The 18,086-nt window shown below is 38.2% G+C and overlaps 1 protein-coding gene across 1 annotated transcript in view; it reads left to right on the forward strand.

Annotated features, from left to right (window-relative positions):
* The first annotated feature begins 66 nt into the window (after window positions 1–66).
* The window catches only part of USP25 (ubiquitin specific peptidase 25), a 97,091-nt gene continuing 79,071 nt past the window's right edge, over window positions 67–18,086 (forward strand). The window contains exons 1-2 of the mRNA XM_085318909.1: window positions 67–169; window positions 10,826–11,070. Of these exons, the coding sequence (XP_085175035.1) occupies window positions 67–169; window positions 10,826–11,070 (348 nt within the window). The remainder of the gene's footprint in view (window positions 170–10,825; window positions 11,071–18,086) is intronic.

Raw genomic sequence — 18,086 nt, forward strand, 5'->3', positions numbered from 1 at the left:
AGCACCTCCCCCCCCCCAAAAAAAAAAAAACAGACAAAATAAAAATAATAATTAATCGCTACGCGAATGAGGGCCGCCGGCTCGTACCCGAGCCAAGGTGCTGCATGCGTTGAAGGTGCAAATGCTGTGCTGCGAGCAGCCGGTGCTAAAGGTGAAAGCTATTTTGAGCGTATGACACACGGCGAGCTGTGACGCTGCCTCGCTGAAGTTAAAAAAAAAATAAATAAAAGGGGGGGGGGAATGTATTTAGGGACTCGTTTTAATATGCGCTATGAAATGGGGTTAAGTGAGCAGTGGCGTTCAGGCATTTTTCAGTGTGGACCGCGAATTGCTGGAAAATAGCTCTTTGTCAAAAATGGATGCCTTCTATAGCTGCTTTTTTTTGGGGGGGGGGGCGGTTTGAAGTGAACTGATACGGGGAAAAAGAAAGCCTAAAATTGCATGACAATTTTTTATGATTGTTATTTTAAAGGTAACTGTTGCTTATTAAGGCGAGTGTGCTGGCTGGAGGTGTGACTGCCTCCTTCCCTGAATTTTTGTATGACACGTGTGGCTTTTGCAGGAGGATCAAGGTTTATTTACTTTGCTGGAGTCCGTGTGGAAGTCTAATGACTCCGATCATAAAAGCGGACAGTGGCAATGCGGTGATTAAAGTGTAATTGGTTGAAGTGGTGCAACTCAACGTTAAAGGAGCCCTCGTGGAGGCAGGGCCCTGTATCTCCCCAGACTGCTGCCACGGTTGGAAGTAGCTAGCGTGTATTTTGGCAGCTTCAGTAGGAAGGTAAAGGCTGAATGGATTAAATTTGTCTCTTCATTCCTTAGTCGATACTGATTTGAATTGAGGTGTGCTAACAGCCTTTTGCTGCCTGCTTCAGTGTTAAATGCCTTCTGTGTGGAAGAACTTCACTTGCTGCAGCTGTGTAACTGACATCTTCCCTGAGTAATAACTTCTTTTAATAAACCTGTTATTGATGGTTTACTTAAATATCCCTTGACTATTATATTGGATGTTGTGTTATATAATACCTAATCAACGCTTGACAGAAAATGCAAACAAACAGCTCTGGCAATAATGCTGAAAAAGAAATGTTACAGTTTTCAGTAAAACTGCAGCTAGCAGCTCAGCAGTTTAGGATTACTTCAATTTCAAATCAAGAATAAGCTTGAGGGGTGGTTAGGGATTGATTCTTGTACGTCAGCTAGTAATCCATACTGGAATAGAGAGTTTAAATTAGCAAGAATTTTAAAGTGAAATCTCTCCCTGGGTGGTGATTAGTTGTCTGAGTATCTGCAGAAACTGTATAAAATAATAAGCTCTTTCCATGGCAGAGATTTTTCTTACTTCTATTGAATCATCTGATTATTGCACTATCTGGAACTCACTGTAATCTACTTTCTACTTACTTACATGATAGGAAAGACTACCATACCACTACGTCTTTTTCCTCTCTCAAGAGGATAGAGCCCCATACTCTGTAAATACGGAGTTTGCTCTGAAGACCTCGAAGTTTGTCATGATTGCTTTGTGTTAGTGGAAGGAACCGCACGCAAACAGAAACATATTGGGTTTCCAAGAGATGTCTGAGTCATTAGCATACCTTATTCACAACTGTGATTCCCAATGTTGTTCATCGGATTTTTTTTTTTTTTTTTTTACTGTCATACAGGAAGTATGTGTCAAGCTTCAATAGCACTTGGAGATGCAGTTTTTTATTAATAAATGCTCTAACTACAAACAGCCCATTTCCCAGTGAAGCTTCCTTTAGTTTGTTTATTACATAGTTCAGGAATCTGCATTAGTTCAAAAATCAAACTTTCTTTTAAGTTACTGGTCATTTTGACTCCAAGTTGAAACTTAGTTATTTGCTTCCAGAGATAAATTACATTTGTGTTTGTCTTTTTTTTTCTCAATTCTTTCTTTATGATTCTGTAATGCTGTTAGGTGTTTGTGGGTTATTTCTAATTTTCATGTTAAGACTGAAGTATTTGAATAGAGATGAATCAGCCTGCAGTCTTTATAGGTAGCTTCTGGTTTCATCTGTCTGTATTTCTGTCTGGTAGAGTGTTTTTGTGAGGCTTCTTGTTTTTGAAAGCCAAAGAACTTGTGTTCCTTGATTCTCTCTATTCCATGCAGTCCTGAATTGCAGCCGTGGGTCTGTTAAAGTTGATGATTGTGTCTGTAATTTTTTTTCTGCCAGAGGAACACGGTTAAAGACTGTCACTCTACTATGGAGAGTCTTGCACTCTTCTCTAGGTCAATATCCCTCAGATATTGACACCCATGGGACAGCAAAAGGGGAGAAATAATAATTTTCTAGTGACTATTAAAAAAGAAGAAGAAAAAGGATGTAGAGGGGTTATGTGTGTTTTGGCAGTGTATTGGTTCCAACTCATGTAACTATTGCTGATAGTGATGATCATCTTGGAACAAGAGATTCAAGAAACTAGATTTTAAAGGGTACTGCTTAGCTAGCCTCTGAACAATGTGTATTATCAGGTGTTTTTGTGTTTGGATGTTGGTCGATACATAGGTTTAAAGTCCATTTTATCAATCCTTCCGTTTCCCACACCCACTGTTATTTCAGACCTGTGATTCAGCAGCGTCTTAGCAGTGTAATCTCAGGAATAGTAGAATAAAGTTAGGTGTGGCAAGCTCAGGTCTTTTTTAAAGAAGCACAAGCCTTTGGTTAAGGATATTCATCACTTGAAATAGGGCATGGCGTTACGCAGGGGCTAACACAATTTAACTTCTTCCCTTTTGTCATTGTTAAGGACAGTAAAGAGAAAGCTCTACTAGCTATTGTGTGTATTTCTTCTTTGCTCAAACTACGTATTTGAGACGTTAAGTTAGTAATAAGATATTGACTGCTGCTCTTTCTTTAAAGTAATAGTCACTAGCTTCTTAATATTACAGTCGTTGTTCATATCGAAAAATGATGCATTCGTATGCCTCTAGCGATTGAAATAGTGGTGTTTATGCAGTTCTCAGTTACAGGAGGTGATTTCGGAGCATGTCTCTGTAGGATTTGATACACACCGACAATCTAGGAGGTCCCAGGCTCTTGCTGTCATCATGCAGTGAGAACTGTTTCTTCATGCGACCAGCAAGCAGATATTCTGCTGTATTTGATAAACGCACACAGAATCGTGCAGTGTCAATGGGTTACACTCTGTGAGACCCTCACACAGATGGGATGCCTGTATTTGGGCTGTGGGGCAGGCATGCTGATTGTGTGATGGGCTTGAATTTGGGGAGCTCTACCTGCTATGGCTAGTAAAGAAAGTTTTATGACCTCTTCTGTCCAGAAAAGTGAGAAGAGCCAGGCTGATTTACCAAAAGTGTACTAAGTAATTTGTAAGGACTGTTTGGAGTGCTGCTGAGCCACTCTTTTAGATATCTTGTTATGTTTAGGACAGCCCTGCATCTACAGCTACTAGGAACAAAGCTAAAAAAGATTACAAAAATACCAGCTTCTATGAAAAGATGAAAAAGTAAATTACCTGTATCTCTAAATAGCAAAATACTTCAGTTTTAAAAGTGCTTTGTAAATGTAAGTGGGAGGATAATTGAACAGTTGCTTTTCTTGCACTCTTGTATCTGAAAAGGTATGTTAAGGCAGGAAGTAACATCTCTAATCTTCTCAGATGGTTGGTTTTGCTGGATTTCTTTAGTTGAAGATGTAATGAAATGAGCTTGCTTATTATGTTCTTACTCTGATAAAGAGCAAGGAGGGAAAGATTTTTTTTTTCTTAAGAAAAAAAAAATGACCAAAACCAGAATGGAAATTGAAAAAAAAATCCATTCTGTTTTTGGCTAAATTTTATTTTATCCCTGACTGAAGAACATACCTAAGTTTCAACAATCTGTTCATTCAATTAAGAGTTTGTGAGACTGTATCATCACAACTTTAGTTATTTGAGTTGTGGAATTGAGGGGCAGAGTTTGTTATTAAGATCCTGAATTCTGGGGACTGGTGCAGTTGTTGAGTTGTTATTTCCTAACTGAATTAGAGGCTGTCTTTTCAGGCTGAGCTAAGATCTGTGTTGAACTGTGAGCTATCTAAGCTTTCCCACTTCTCCTATGCCAGGGATTGTTTGAGGTGCTCCAGAAGTTGCTGTTACAACTGTTGTTGGCAGTATCAGTGAGGGGGGAATTATCCAGGCACCCAGAGTGGATGCTGCCGTGATTCCTTTATTATTCTTGCTATTTGCTTTCTTGAGTGAGGATATTGATTTGCCGTTCACAGTCAGTCCTCTGGTGAAAGCCAAGAGCCAAACATGACATTCCTGATATTCCTTAGCAGAAGAAATGTAAACAGAAAGCTTTAGAACAGTATCTTCACATAGGAAAAATTCCTTTAAAAGCTCTCTACAAAACAGAGCTCTTAAAATTGAGGGATATGTGTTTTGCCTGGACTAGTATGAGACAGTTTCATTAAGTAGGAAAGAAATATTTGTGAGAGTAACTTCTCTTTTTCGAGAAACAAAAGTATCTTGAGCAGTTTCACTTTCTGATTCTCCAGTGCTAACTAGTGCAGTTATGTAAATAATGGTGAAGATGGTGATGAATCAAAATAGAAAATATATGCGTATGTTTTTAAATGGATTTGTTAAACATTACTGTTGAAAATTAATAACTAAGTTAATAGTGTAATGGTCTTTAGTCAGCAATTGAATGCTTATAATTTGAGAATATTCAGTTTCTCACCAGGGGTTGTTCTCGACTTCAGAGGCTTAGGGTTATTATAGTAGCATCATGATGCAAATAACAAGCCAGAATATTGGGATGTCTTGTTGTGGCAACATATTTCAAAATTATTGTATGAATTCAGGATAGACTCCACCCTTTTTCCAGTTAGAAAATAAATACTACTTCTATTAGTTGATGATTACACTTTTTTAATTTGGGTGCTATAAAAAAGTCTGTATCTGCCAAGAGTATTGAGTGCTTGCATGGAGTGAAAGTTGGCTTAATGAAGTTCAGTGAAACTAATATAACTTGTGTAGACCTTTTGCCAGAGAGCTAAGCGCGCTATAGATAGGATGGTCATTTGTTCCACCATGTGGAATTTGGAGATTTATAATACAGATGGAGCTCTGGTTAATAAGTGGTGAAGTGGTGAAGTATAATCAATAGTGAAAAGCTAGCACTATAAAATCACAATATTTGGTTGTATGTAAGGTAAGAGCGACACTGAAACTGTTCCGGTAGGCTCCCAAGCTTTTTACTGACCTTTGTAGAGCTTTTTTGTAAAAAGTGAAAATATGGAGCCAAAGTGATTTAAAGCTGTGGTGCTGAAGTGAAGATGATGATGAGGCTTTACTGCTGAACAGGATAGTGGGGGCCTGCCTTGCTGCTGAACAAGGTAATGAGACAAGCACAGGCCTTATGCTAAGTAAAAGGAAGTACCTGTTCCTGTTTCTTGCATCAGGTTGACAAATGGTATCAGCTGATACTGTTTGTGAACACTTGCCTTGTTGCCAAATTAAGGCAACAGTCTTTCATATTCTGAAACAAGCAGCTCAGGCTCTTTTTAATGGTACCCTAAATTAATGCTGTGCTAAATATAAACATTGTCATATGCTATATTGTGCTAACGCTCCTTAGCCAAACCTCCTAGATAGGGGAGAGAGCAGCCTTAGTGTATGGCAGGACACAATCACCATCCAAAACACTGCATTCTTATGGTGGTAAAATTTCCATGCTCTCGTTCTATTGCTGACTTCAGATCTCTGTCACTAGATCTTTTGGGGGAGACGAAACCTTTCAATGGATTAACCAAGGACTACACAGATTAACAAAAAGAAATTTTGATGCAACTGCTTTTTGAGCAGTCCTGCCAGTACTACTTTTCTGCTGCAGGTTACTACCCTGTTTTTTAAAACTGGATAAAGGGAATGTAAATCTGTGTCTCTGTTGTACCAGGTTACACCTCCCTGTCTTGATATTCTGGGCTGATGTGCTCATCTGGAGTGACTGAGGTGTGTGTTTGCTGCCTTCTGCTGATAGCTGTGGGGCTGTATCTTCTGGTAGAGGGGTGATTTTTAACATCCTAAACTAGTTAGTAGAGAATGTAATGCAGAAACTGTGGTTTTAGACTTTGATAGGAACGAGATGTTAAGCAACACTTTAAGTCAATAGTAAAATTCATGTCAAGTGCTACGATGGAAGAGTGGGATCTTAAGATGGAAAGGAGAGCTTGGCACAAAATGTCCTAAGACACTGCAATAACTTCACAGGTGTATATGACAGGCATTGTGAGTTCTTGGCTATATGATTATGGGCTTGCTTTAGTAAAATCATCAGTTCCAACTGATTAAAATCTATTTAGACTTGGAGTCTTGAGATATTTAACAAGATGCTTTTTTTGTTGTTGTTAGGTTTCTGTTATTTGTATTATTTTGGGAGTATCAGCAGTTACATATTTGTGCTTTTCTTTGCCATAACAATTAAAATTCAGAAGCATGTTGAAAACCATGAGCATGAGGATTTTTCTCTGAACTCAGAAATAAAGATGTTAGAGAGATGAAGTCCAAAGAACATGCCATGTGGAATAATTTGAAGGCTGAGGTGCAATTAGGAACAATGCCTCATGTCAATTTATGTATGTAAGCATTTTTTAAGGCAAAGTAAATATCCACAGGCAAATTCTAATAGTAGTTTTTATTCTGAGATACACAGCTTTGACTTAATGCTTTTGTTTAGAGTAGGTCTCTAAATTACTTTAACTGGTAGATTCTTGCTGAAAAAATTATACCCTGCACAACATTTCTTTCAAAATGTTTCTGTTAACAACAAATTGGCAACAGTCAAGTTTATCAATTCTAGGTTTTAAGCAAATGCAAATTGTGCCTGTGCTGTCCTTGACTAAGACTTTTTTAACCATCAGGTGAAAGCATATTTTTTAGTTTTGTAGTAAGCCCATTAGGTAGAATGTGTTTGCTGCAAGCTTTTTAGAGGAACAGTACTATTTTAAAGGCCTGATCCATAGCTATTTAAATTTCATTGACCCTTATATCTTGCCTTGATATAGGCACAGTTTTTATGGAAGTTAATGCATGTGATGTAATTGCATCAAATACCTTTGTGGCTCCTTCCTACCAATTGCTATGTTGCAATTTTTCTTGCTTGGTACCCTGTAATCCAGAGGGCTCCCTTTTAATTTACACAGAATGTTCACTTGTCATGCGGCTCTGAGGTGGAAAAGTTTTGGATTGTGTAGCTGTATGTAATGCCAGCTATTACTTTGGGGGAGTAGTAAATGCTAGACTTGACTTTGCACGTGGTTGCTGTGATAGCTGTTTTTTTCACAGCTGTATGACTTCAAGAAAAGTGACATACCTGAGATAAAAATTTCCATTCTTCTTCTCAAACCAAAAATCACTCTTTCTGAATTTCAGAGAAGTGGAATTTAGCTGCATTTTTGCTGTGGCAAGCCAATAGAAAGATGAAAGCTACGTGGAGGCTGAATACTAATTCATTAACATTCAGGTGTATGCTTTGAGAATGCTTTAAGGTGAATAGCTGGAAAAGCATGGGTATGCATGGGCTCATGGCCTTCTTGTTTTCAGAAGAAGAGGAGATACTGAGAACAGACTTCTACTTCTTTCCTTTCATGTTCACCATTTCACTCTATTCATCTGAACATTACCTGCTTTGAAAAAGAAATTTGTCCTGGGAACACAGCTGTATCTCTTGAAAGTGCTGTCATGTCACTTTTTAAAATAAAATTTAAGGTTCTAGAAGTGCATATGTGTAAGTGGCCTAGTTAGAGGACTGAAGTTATATAGTTCATCATTTCCCAGAAATCTTACATTGTGACTGAAAAAGAATTTCTTTATTTTGCGAATTTTATTTTTCCTTTTTTCTGTACAAGCTCATAGGGAAATATATGAAGGAAAGTTTTGTGAACTTGTAAATTTTTGTCTTGGAACAGGGAAGAAAATAGCTTTTGAACTGCTTGTAGAGAGTTGCATTTTCCTGATTGGTAGAATCTACTTTCTAGTTTGTTTTGCTTTTCTGCAAATTCTGCTTTTGTCTCTTCAGTAATTTCTCACCTGTTTGAAGGCCATGCTCTTTTTGTTTTTGTAAATGTACAGTCTTTGTTTAGAGACTTTCCCACTATCAGTTTCTTTTCTTACATTATAACAGTTTCCTTATTCAGTGATAGTCATCTGCAGACTTGTTTGATTAGGGCACCTAACTTCATAGATTTTTTTTTTTTTTTAATGGGATACTAGAATTAAATTTTACACTGTCTCTGTATCCCTTTACCTGTTTGGAAATTGAAAAATAACCAGACTCTTACAGGCAAGTTTTAAGTTCCCTCCAGTCTCCTGTGTGTTTTATACGACTTGATTCTGAAAGCTACGAAGCATCTCGTGTAAGAGCCCTGCCTGAATCCTGCTTGTCCACCGCAGCTGAAGTGGACTGGGCTGCTTCTTTGGATACCAGTCTGTTGACCTACTTGATAACCCCTATGGGCGTTACTTGGTTACTCTGCTGCATTACTTCAGACTGAGAAAGGATTTTGCTGCTGCCTTGAGTCCCTAGCAAAGATGCTGAAGACTGTAGCTTTGTGACCTTTCTGAGTGGGCTGAAAATTTTGATGTTGGAGCATGGTGTCTCTACAGTTTGGTAGGGAATGTGTTGACATGATGTTGCTGCTAGGAAGACAAGGTAGCGTTGTAATTTTATACGTTTCAAGCTATTTTTTAAAAATGAGATCTCTTCAGAGGGGTCTTCCATACCCCTTTCACTCAAGTCAGCCTGTGAAGTTTTAGTTAAGTGAGTGGTGACGAAGGACGGCAGTAAGCCACTGTTTGTGATACTGTCGTGATACCGCAGAGGCTTGAGAGACTGACACAGTTAAATTTTAACAAGTAGCAGTTACAAACCAAGCTTGTCATAAGGTTCATGAAACAATATTCTAATAAACTAGAATATAACATATTCAGCTTTTTCTCTGTGGGAGCTGATGTACTGCATGTTTCAACACAGGATAATTCAAAGTTCAATTAAAAAACCCTTAGAGTCTTAATCTTTTTTTCTTCTCCTCCTTGAAGGAAAACCTCAGTTGTCCTCTGTGAAGAGTGCTGTTAAACCTTTTTTTATTTTTTATTTTTTTTTTTTTTAATTGTGAAGTAGTGAAATTAAATGCTGATCCAAAATAGAAATCTCAACACATCTTTTAAAGTGTCTCTGTTGTGTTTGAGGTCCATTTTAATTCTCCTCATCTGTATCTGTTAAGATTATTACCTCACAAAAAGGAAAACTACTCACTGACCTTCACAGGCTGATAGTCTGTAGAGTTGCAGTAACCTTTTTCTGCAGGCACGTAGCATGTGCCAGCAGCTTCCTGGTGTTTGACTTAGGAGAAATTGGAACTGTTGTCAGAAAACTACAGCCTTGCAGGCAGCCAGTTAAATACTGCCCCAGTTTTCAGGTATCTTAATGTTGTGTGTAGTCTTGTTCTACTGCAGATTTTTTTTTTTTTTTTTTTTTTTTTTTTTTTTTTTTTNTTTTTTACCTTCCCCCCTCAAGTTAAAAGTTTCTATCTCTGCACAGGATTTTCTTCTTAAATGACTAATAGGCAAAATAAACTATTAAATTATTCTGTTGAACGCTACAAATAATGGTACTTTTTCCTTCTGACAGATTTTTTGTAACATAATTCAGTCGAAAAGTTTCAGAGGCAGGAAGGAGGAAATGACTTAACGCTGCAGCGTGAGCTCACCTCGGGGATCCCTTATTGCAGGGCCCCAGGCCTCCTGCCCAGCTCCCTGCGTCTTTTTTACCTCTGTGTCTTTTGGCCGGGGAAGGGGGCGGTGGGCAGCACGGGCCGGAGCTGCGTGCTGCCAGCCAGCTGTACGCCATCCTCCAGCTGTGGGTCGGGTCGGGACAGGATGCACCCTGGGCCCCCAGGGGCGCGTCGGGGGCCACCGGGCTGGGACCGAGCTGCCTGTGGTTGGCCCCGGCTCCTCCGCCTGCTGCTCCTGAGGGACGGAAGGGCAGGTGCGCACCGGGACCTGCCCGCGCTGGCATCGCGTCCTGCAGGAAATCAGATTAGTCGTTTCTTTTAATCAGACTAAATGGAAAAGCCTTTAATGAAAGGCTTTCTGTTAATTTTGTTTTTTCTTCTCTAGCCAAATTGAGCTTTGTCCAGATGTTCCCCCATTCCTCGCCACGCTCTTCTTCGTAAATGCCTATCTCAAAAAAGTGCAGTTAAGATTTTATTTAGGATTTTCGTGCCATACTATTGTGCATTTGCTATGAAAAGTTCAGTTTGTGAAGTGTATTGCTCACCTAAGGCACATACGAATTGTTCTGAAGTGAGTGGAATTTTTAATCTGTATGTTGTTAACAGTTGTGATAAAAATGAACTTTTTGAATATGAATACCATGGAATAGAGAGCAGCATGCTATTTCAGTACATGCAGAAATAGGTCTTGGTGTGTATAGTACCGTGGTGTACAGTTTTGACCATATTAGTACATCAAGAGCATTGTGTCAGTGCAGGTGTTCTGTTGCTGTATTAATTTTGTATTCGTCTGTTGAATGAAGATTTATGAAGCAGCATCCTAGTAGGACAAGGACTGCAAGAGGCTTCCCCCCCTCCCCCCAGTTTCTCTGACTTGATAAAAATAAGATTAAAACAAAGGCAGAGAAACAACGCAATCTCGTAAGGTTGCTTTTTTTGCAATAGTTCAATCCAACTAGGCACAACCTCGGGCTTGTCCATTCCCTTGTGCCGGCTCTGGTTCTCTCTAAGTGAGCAGGAAGTTAATTAAAAAAATAAAGATCAGCTTTCCGCTGGTTTAGCAGGAGGCTGGGCTGGCTTGCCATGGGTTCAGATAGGTGACAGTATTGGCCTAAAGGGAGGAGTGTCCAGTGGTGAAGACGGATGGCACCTGGCAATACCTGGCGATACCCGTGTAGACTGGCTTACATTGGCAGGCAGCTACAACCGTTCTGAAACAGACTGTGGTCCAGCAGCTGCTTTAAACTTTATTTTCAAGTTTTGCAGAGTCCAGGATTCCATTGATCTGAGCACCCTAGTAGCTTCCAGAGTGAGTTTGGTTCCAGAACGATTGCTGTTATCATCACAAACAGCAGAGCAAGAAGAAATAGAGCTCACCTGACACACTTTTATTGGGAATTTATCACTGTTGTGCAAAGCAGGATGAGAAATTGTGATGGTTGTTTGAAGAGGGGGGAAAAAACATTAAAAACCCTAAACACTTGAATGGGTTAGCAGATCTGCCATCATGAGTTGAGAGGTAGGTCTTACCCTCTGGATGAATGAAAAAGTGATAAACAAACAATAAATAAAGGGTAATGAAAAGACTGTGAAGAGGCTTGAAAGTGAACCAGAATAGCTTGTGTTGGCATGATGGGTTAAACTGCAATTGGGATGCAAAAAAAAAAAAAAAAAAAAACCACCACCAACAAAAAAACTCCTCAAAGCGAGAAGTTAAAAATGTGGATATTCACAGTGTTCTAGATCCTAGATGAAATTTCATGAATTATTTAAAAGACACTGGAAAGGACAGTTGTAATAGTTGAGGCAGTAGAATTATGATATCCTGGGCTACAGTTTCTCCTGTGTGGAGGAAAGCTTTATCCCAGTGATATTACATGGGCAGACGCAGTAAAGTTTGTCGTTTGGGCATGATGGTAAATGTCTGTGAACAGAATTGGGAGGAGAGAGGGGAACCCTTTTCTGCTAGAAGGTGGCTAGGAGTGGTTACAATAGAAGAGAGGAAAATGAGAAAAGTATTAAGAGAGTTGGCTCTTAATATTTAAATCTGTCATCCTTCAGTCTCTCTATCCTTTCTGTCGGTTTAGCATGGCCTCTTGTTGACCCAGCTGGTTTTAGTTTCCCATGGCTCGTTGTGCACGCTGCTATTGTCAGTTCTCTTGCTGTCGGTCTGAACACACAGACGTGGGGCTGGGACACTAACCAACATTCGGGGGCTGGTCAGGATATGGTATTGCAGAGTTGTCCACAAATGGATTCTCAGAGGAATCCTTCTGAATTTTATACATAGTTTACAGATAATGTGTGCTTGTACTTTGAATGGGGGAAGAAAAACCCTATAAATCTAACACATCAGCTTTTAATTGAACGAGAGAGATTTTTGCTAATTATTGTCATAGTTACTGGAGTACATAAGAATCAAAGCAAACTTTCCCCTGGTTGTTCCATTGGATACGACCTGAAATTTAACTTACACTAATTAAGTGAGACCAAAGATCTCATTAGATTTACATTAATTATTTTAGAATTGTTGCCATTATTATGGTAACAGCAGAGTGAGGAGCAAAAAACTTTTTTTTTTTGTTTTTTTAAAAAAACTTTCTCTCGGTTGAGCATGATGTGAGAAATCATGATGGTGGTGAGAAATCATGATGGTGGTTTAAAATGCCAAAACCTCAAAATTCCCCAAAATTTTACTTTTCTGATACCTTTTGTTTTGAGTATAGTATTACGGATTAAAACTTGCTATGCTTTCTTGGCAGTGAGCCTGTCGCTGAAGCTGATCTAGGAATAATTATCAATAAGAATTAGAAATGTGGAACTAAGCAGTTCTTTGTATACTTCTTCCTTCAAGCAATGATGTTTATAAATCTGTTCATAGACTCATTTTCAGTTATTTTTTTTCCCTATTTAAGAAGACTAGTTCTGCACCTTGGATGGAAATTAAAAGATTTTGAACCAGTTTACATTTCTGTTGTGGTAGATCACACTGTTTATTATCATATTCTTGTAAGTTACTTTAAATGGCTTCGTTCCTTTCCTAGTGTATACTTTTGCTTTGTCTTTATAATGAGTACTGCTATTGCCTTCTGCCACTGTTTCGCTTCCCTCCCTTCCCCCATGGGAAAAAAGTCTCTTGATCATGTGGAATGAGCATGTTTAGTTGAATCCAGGTAAAGGAACTAAAAGCAGTTGAGTCTGAGTCTAGTACCGAGTTTCAGTACTTCTGTGGCTTGAGGAAAAAGATACAAAATCTACTATACTCCTGGAAGTCGGAAAACTTTCTGTTGCTTCAGACACTGCCTAATGCTCTCCATCTTTTAGGAGAACCTCCACTGGGTATGTACATATTGTTTGCATCATTACTTCAATTCTTTAACACCCCAAAACTTGCCTAGGAGGATTCATATGAGGAGGAGATGCTTTCCCCTTGCTTTACTGTTTTTCCTCATGAGCTGCATAAGAAGTTGACTTTAGGGCCTCACTCAGGGAGGACAGTATGTGCGTGTGTAATGGGTTCAAGTCTCTTCCCCCTTCAGACTTGTATTCAGTCCAGACTGTGGCTGGCTGAAAGTTACTGCTGTACAGTGTGTCCTTTTGTGTGCTTGAAATAAGTTTGATCTCAGTCCAATTTCAGGTGGATAAATGTCCACTTCACACAGGCTGCTGCTGTAATTGTTAGTCTTAGCAGAGCAATCACAGATTGATAGGGTGCAGTCTTTGTGTACTTTTCTCTCCATAGGTGATCATTGCAAGCCAAGGCTGAGGTATATTTCACATTTGTGCGTGTATAAAAATAAAATTACGTATTTATCTACTTCTTAGAGGATGCAATATCATATAAGAGGTTTCTCTTTTTGAGATCAAACAAAAGCAAACCCATTTAGTAGATACAAGGCTGGGAGACTTAACTGCAATATTTTAGGAAGGTGTGGTAAGAGTGAACACTTAAAGGCCAATGCAGGGATTTAAAATTTGGTCTTTGCACTGGCAAGAGACTATGTGTGTGTGTGTATACATGCACACACATGTGCAAACAAATCTTTTCGATGGTGATGGTAAGGACGAAAACATGCAACAAAGCCACTTGAGTTCTCTGCATTATCGCAGCGTTCAACCTCATCTCTTCATGGAAGGAGTTAGTTTTTGTTTACCTGTTTGGAACTTTACTCATAGCTCATTTACATGATGGATAGTATACTTGTGTTTTTGGAAACCATAATGGTTAACAGTGTACGTGGGCTTTCTAACCGTTCCCAAGAGATACAATTAATGTGGCAGAAAATGACATTCACAGTAGTAATTGAGGATCTTTGGTATGCTCATGCTTTATAAGTTTCCTATTTTTTTTTTATTTATTTGTTGGAGCAGAAACTGAAGGCTCTTTATAGGGTGGAAGATGATATTTCTCTGATTATCTTAGTATTTTTCATATTACAGCACTATCTATGGAACTTCCTTATTAGCTACTTGTCTGTGGACAGTACCATTAACAGTTCTTCCAAAGGTCAGTTTCTGTTCAATTTTTTCTCTATCCTAATATATATTTAATAATTTGTACAAACTCCATCCTGTTTTCCTCTAACAATAACTATTGTGAGTCAATGTTGCATATGAAAGCAAAGGAAGCAGGATTTGTGTGAAGCAACTGTCTTGAGTTGCTATTCTCGGCATTCATCTAGCTCTCTTGGGKTTTTTTTTTTTTTGGTCTTATTTATTTATTTTTTATTTATCTGTAGTATGAGTATTCATCCCTTGAGAAAGAAGGGATTCCTGTAGTTTGTTTTCATCATGTGCTATTCCTCAAATGAAATGTGTAGTGATGCAGTAGGCCTTGGTTTCTCTCTTGGGCCATCCTGTTTATCACTAAACATATGACTTTATGTCCATACTTGGAAGAGGGATGTCTTATCTTTTTGCGTCGTACAGTGCTCTTGTTGCAAATACAATATTTGGATGTTTCCATGGATGAAAAAGAGGAAGCTGATACTTATTTCTTCAGAAGTTGCAGAGATGAGAAACAGATCAAAAAGTGGTAATTCCTCTTTTTTCCAAATGCATCTATGTTGTAATTCTGAATCAGAGGGTTTGTAAAATTTACCTCATCCAAAAAAGGCACTGGTGTAATTTAACTTTTGTCTCTGATTGTAGTAAGTTGTCAAGTTTCAGAGTTTACAGTACTGTTTGGAACTAATATGGGCATAGTATCTTCCTAAGCAGATGATAGTGTAGATCCTTTTCTGTTTTACTAATTACTAAGTGGCATAGCTACTGAATATGCTATAGTCTGAGGTTATAAACCAAATAATCTTAATTGGGCATTTCCTGAGAGAGAGAGAGAGGGATGACTGAAAGAGGAAACAATTGAAAATACAGGCAGGCATTCCTAATATACAAATTTGGCATTCATCCAGGAAAATGGGAGAATTTCCTGTTAGTTAATATCTTCTAAGAGCTGAAAGCCTCAAGATACATACCACATACCTCAGAGCGCCAAAAGAAGGGGGTATGCTGGGAATAACTTGTGCACAAAATCCCTGGAGAACTGCTTGCTGTATTATGTGGTGGGACTGAGGGGTATGTGCAGCTGGATCTCAGAGCAGCTATAACATCAACAGATCATGTCTCCTCTCTCGTTCCCATGGTCAAGGATTCAGGCTACTCTGTAACACTTGCACCAGCAGAACGTGGTGACATAAACCAAGCTTTGGAGCTCTTTTCAAGTTGACTAAATTGCAATTCAAAGGACATGGGTGTTTGTGCGTACATATCATATATGCATGCATGCATATATGTACCACACAGTACATGTGCGCTGTATGGAGCCTTTATTACTAAATAAACTGCAGCATCTGTAGAATGGATAAACTGTAGAATGTAAATTTGAAACTCCAGAGGGAAGAGCAGCAAATATAAAAGGGAATGGGTAAATAAGATCTGAAAAAAATTGAAATGAATTTCTTAGCACCATTACTTGCTCTTGATTCCAGTGTAACAATGGTTTGGACCTGCGTTTGAAGATCAAGGTTGGTTATTAAGCTGAATTAAAATACATTGAGTTATGATCCAGAATTTGAAGGTCTACTAATGCAATGTTGGAGAAAATATGTAATCAGGGAGGAACCAGAGTTCTTTGTGTTGAAACTAGTAATTGTGTTCTGAATCTTCCTTACTGACCTAATTTGATTAGCATATGTTAATGTAGATGCTTCAGATTCTTGTAAATTCCTTTATGCATTTTCTTCTTCATTCTCTAGTTTTGCTTTACTGTTGCATGAGCTCTGGGATTTGGGTTGTTTTTGTAAGTCCTTAAGTGAAATAAGATCATTTTTTTTTTGAACAGCTACATTAGTGTTCATGGATGTTTAAGAGTATGTGTCATTTCAACTTAAGTTAACCCAAGCTGCAGGAAGACTGATGCTTCTACTGTAGGTGTAACCAGAAGGAGTTATGCAGTTTGTATGCAGAACTTTGGCCTAAGTATTTTTTTTTTAAGTAACAGTTGTGTTACAGAATAGACTTAATGGTGGAACTGTTGTTCCACTTGAAATTGATCTCCAAGTTTGTCATGGGTAATAATAAAATATTGTCTTTATCATCCTATATGCCACACTAGCATGTTCTGAAGGGATTAATTCAAAGACAAATAGGCTTCCCTGAATTTTTGACTATGGCAGCCTACTGATACTGTAAATTATATTATATACTGATACAGTAAATTATATTAGAATCAAGTAATGTCAGCTCTGTGAATATGAACATCGTTGTGTGTGCTAAACATCTTATAAATGTAGGTGAAAAGAAAGAAGAGCAAAAAGAAAATTTAATCTTGCCCTCTGATTAATGAATATGTAAAGGATCTGACAGTGATTACCTGCACTGTTATTTTTAATGAAAAGAAATAGAATTACCTGTATCAGTATAGTTCCATGGATGGAAGTGTATCAACAATGTAACTGTAAGGGGAAATACTGATGAAGTTGCATATGCAGTTGAAAGAAAGATTGCACTTGGTAAATGTGTCACATTTGAGAGGATGAGGGGAGAATGGCAAACCCCTTACCAGGAAAGGTACCGTAGTGCAGTATTAAGGAATTTTTAAACTGCCCTGTGCAGTTTCAAATCTGTTACCACAGACCTGTTAGTCCTGACTGTAAACAGGTATTTGACACAGTGATGAGCTGGAGGCAATTTAGATTGTATCTTTCTTTTTGTTTGCTTTTTTTTTAAAAAAATATTATTTCTTTATTTTTCTTCTCCTTCCAGTGAGTGAAGTGTATTGTTGTTGTTAAATGTATGTGTGATTTGAAATAATTCAATTAAAAATTAGTGGCAGCTTGTCAGAATGAGGACTGCTGTGTTTTAAAAGCGAGAAATGTCTAGATCAAGTGTTTGTGCCCCTAAAACAGTTAGCTCCCGTTAAGGTATTCAGGATAACTGTTCGTATTTCTCTTAATTTCTGTCATTTGTAACTGTGATCCTTATGGATTCTCTGTGTATTCACTGAACTATCAACCAAAAATCCTGGAGCTGAGTACCTAAACTCTTGATCTTAAAAATGTATTTAGGTACTTAAATTTCTCATTTCTTTTGGGGGAAGGAGTATCTCTGTGTCTGTTTATCATGCGCTTAATGTATGTGTTCTTGGGAAGTGGGCTTAGACCCACAACTTTATGCTTGAAGGTTGAAATCTGGACATAAACTGCACAAGTATAGGCTTATAAATCACAGCTGGGCTGTTAAAGTAATAGCGAATATTTTGAGCTACTAAGATTATATGTTGATAAACCACTTCTCTTCATTATTCCTCCAATCTGTGTGAACAAAGACTATTCTCTAGTCATCCTGCTCATCTCAGCCTTTCCAAAATGTTATAAATGTTGTTGTAAAAGATGCAGAAACATATAACTTGAAAGCATAATTTATATTGCAACTATTCTCATTTTTTTTTAACAGTTGCTTTGGTAGCTAATACAAAAATAAATCAGGTTTGCTGTACTCCACTGCCCTTGAATTGTTTCTGCCAATTTTAATGTTTTTGTAATTACTTTAATTACTTCTCCCAAATATATATATATATATATATATTTTTTTTTTTCCTCCTCTCTCTCTCTCCCCTTCCTTCTTGCCAGACCCACAGGCAGGAAACTAACTTGACAGGGGAAACAGCTCCTGCCTTTTTACAGTGCAGTGCTGTGGAAATGCACAGAATAAATAAAATAAGGGGTTGAAGGAGACAAGGATAGAGTAAGAGTGTGTTTTTTTTCACCCCCTATTGCTTCACTTGTCTTGTGCTGATAGCAGGGTTGTCGGGGTGAGTTTTTT

Source organism: Rhea americana, unplaced genomic scaffold (genome assembly GCF_003343005.1).
Source record: "Rhea americana isolate MKP2758 unplaced genomic scaffold, rheAme1 scaffold_56, whole genome shotgun sequence".
Taxonomy (NCBI): domain Eukaryota; kingdom Metazoa; phylum Chordata; class Aves; order Rheiformes; family Rheidae; genus Rhea; species Rhea americana.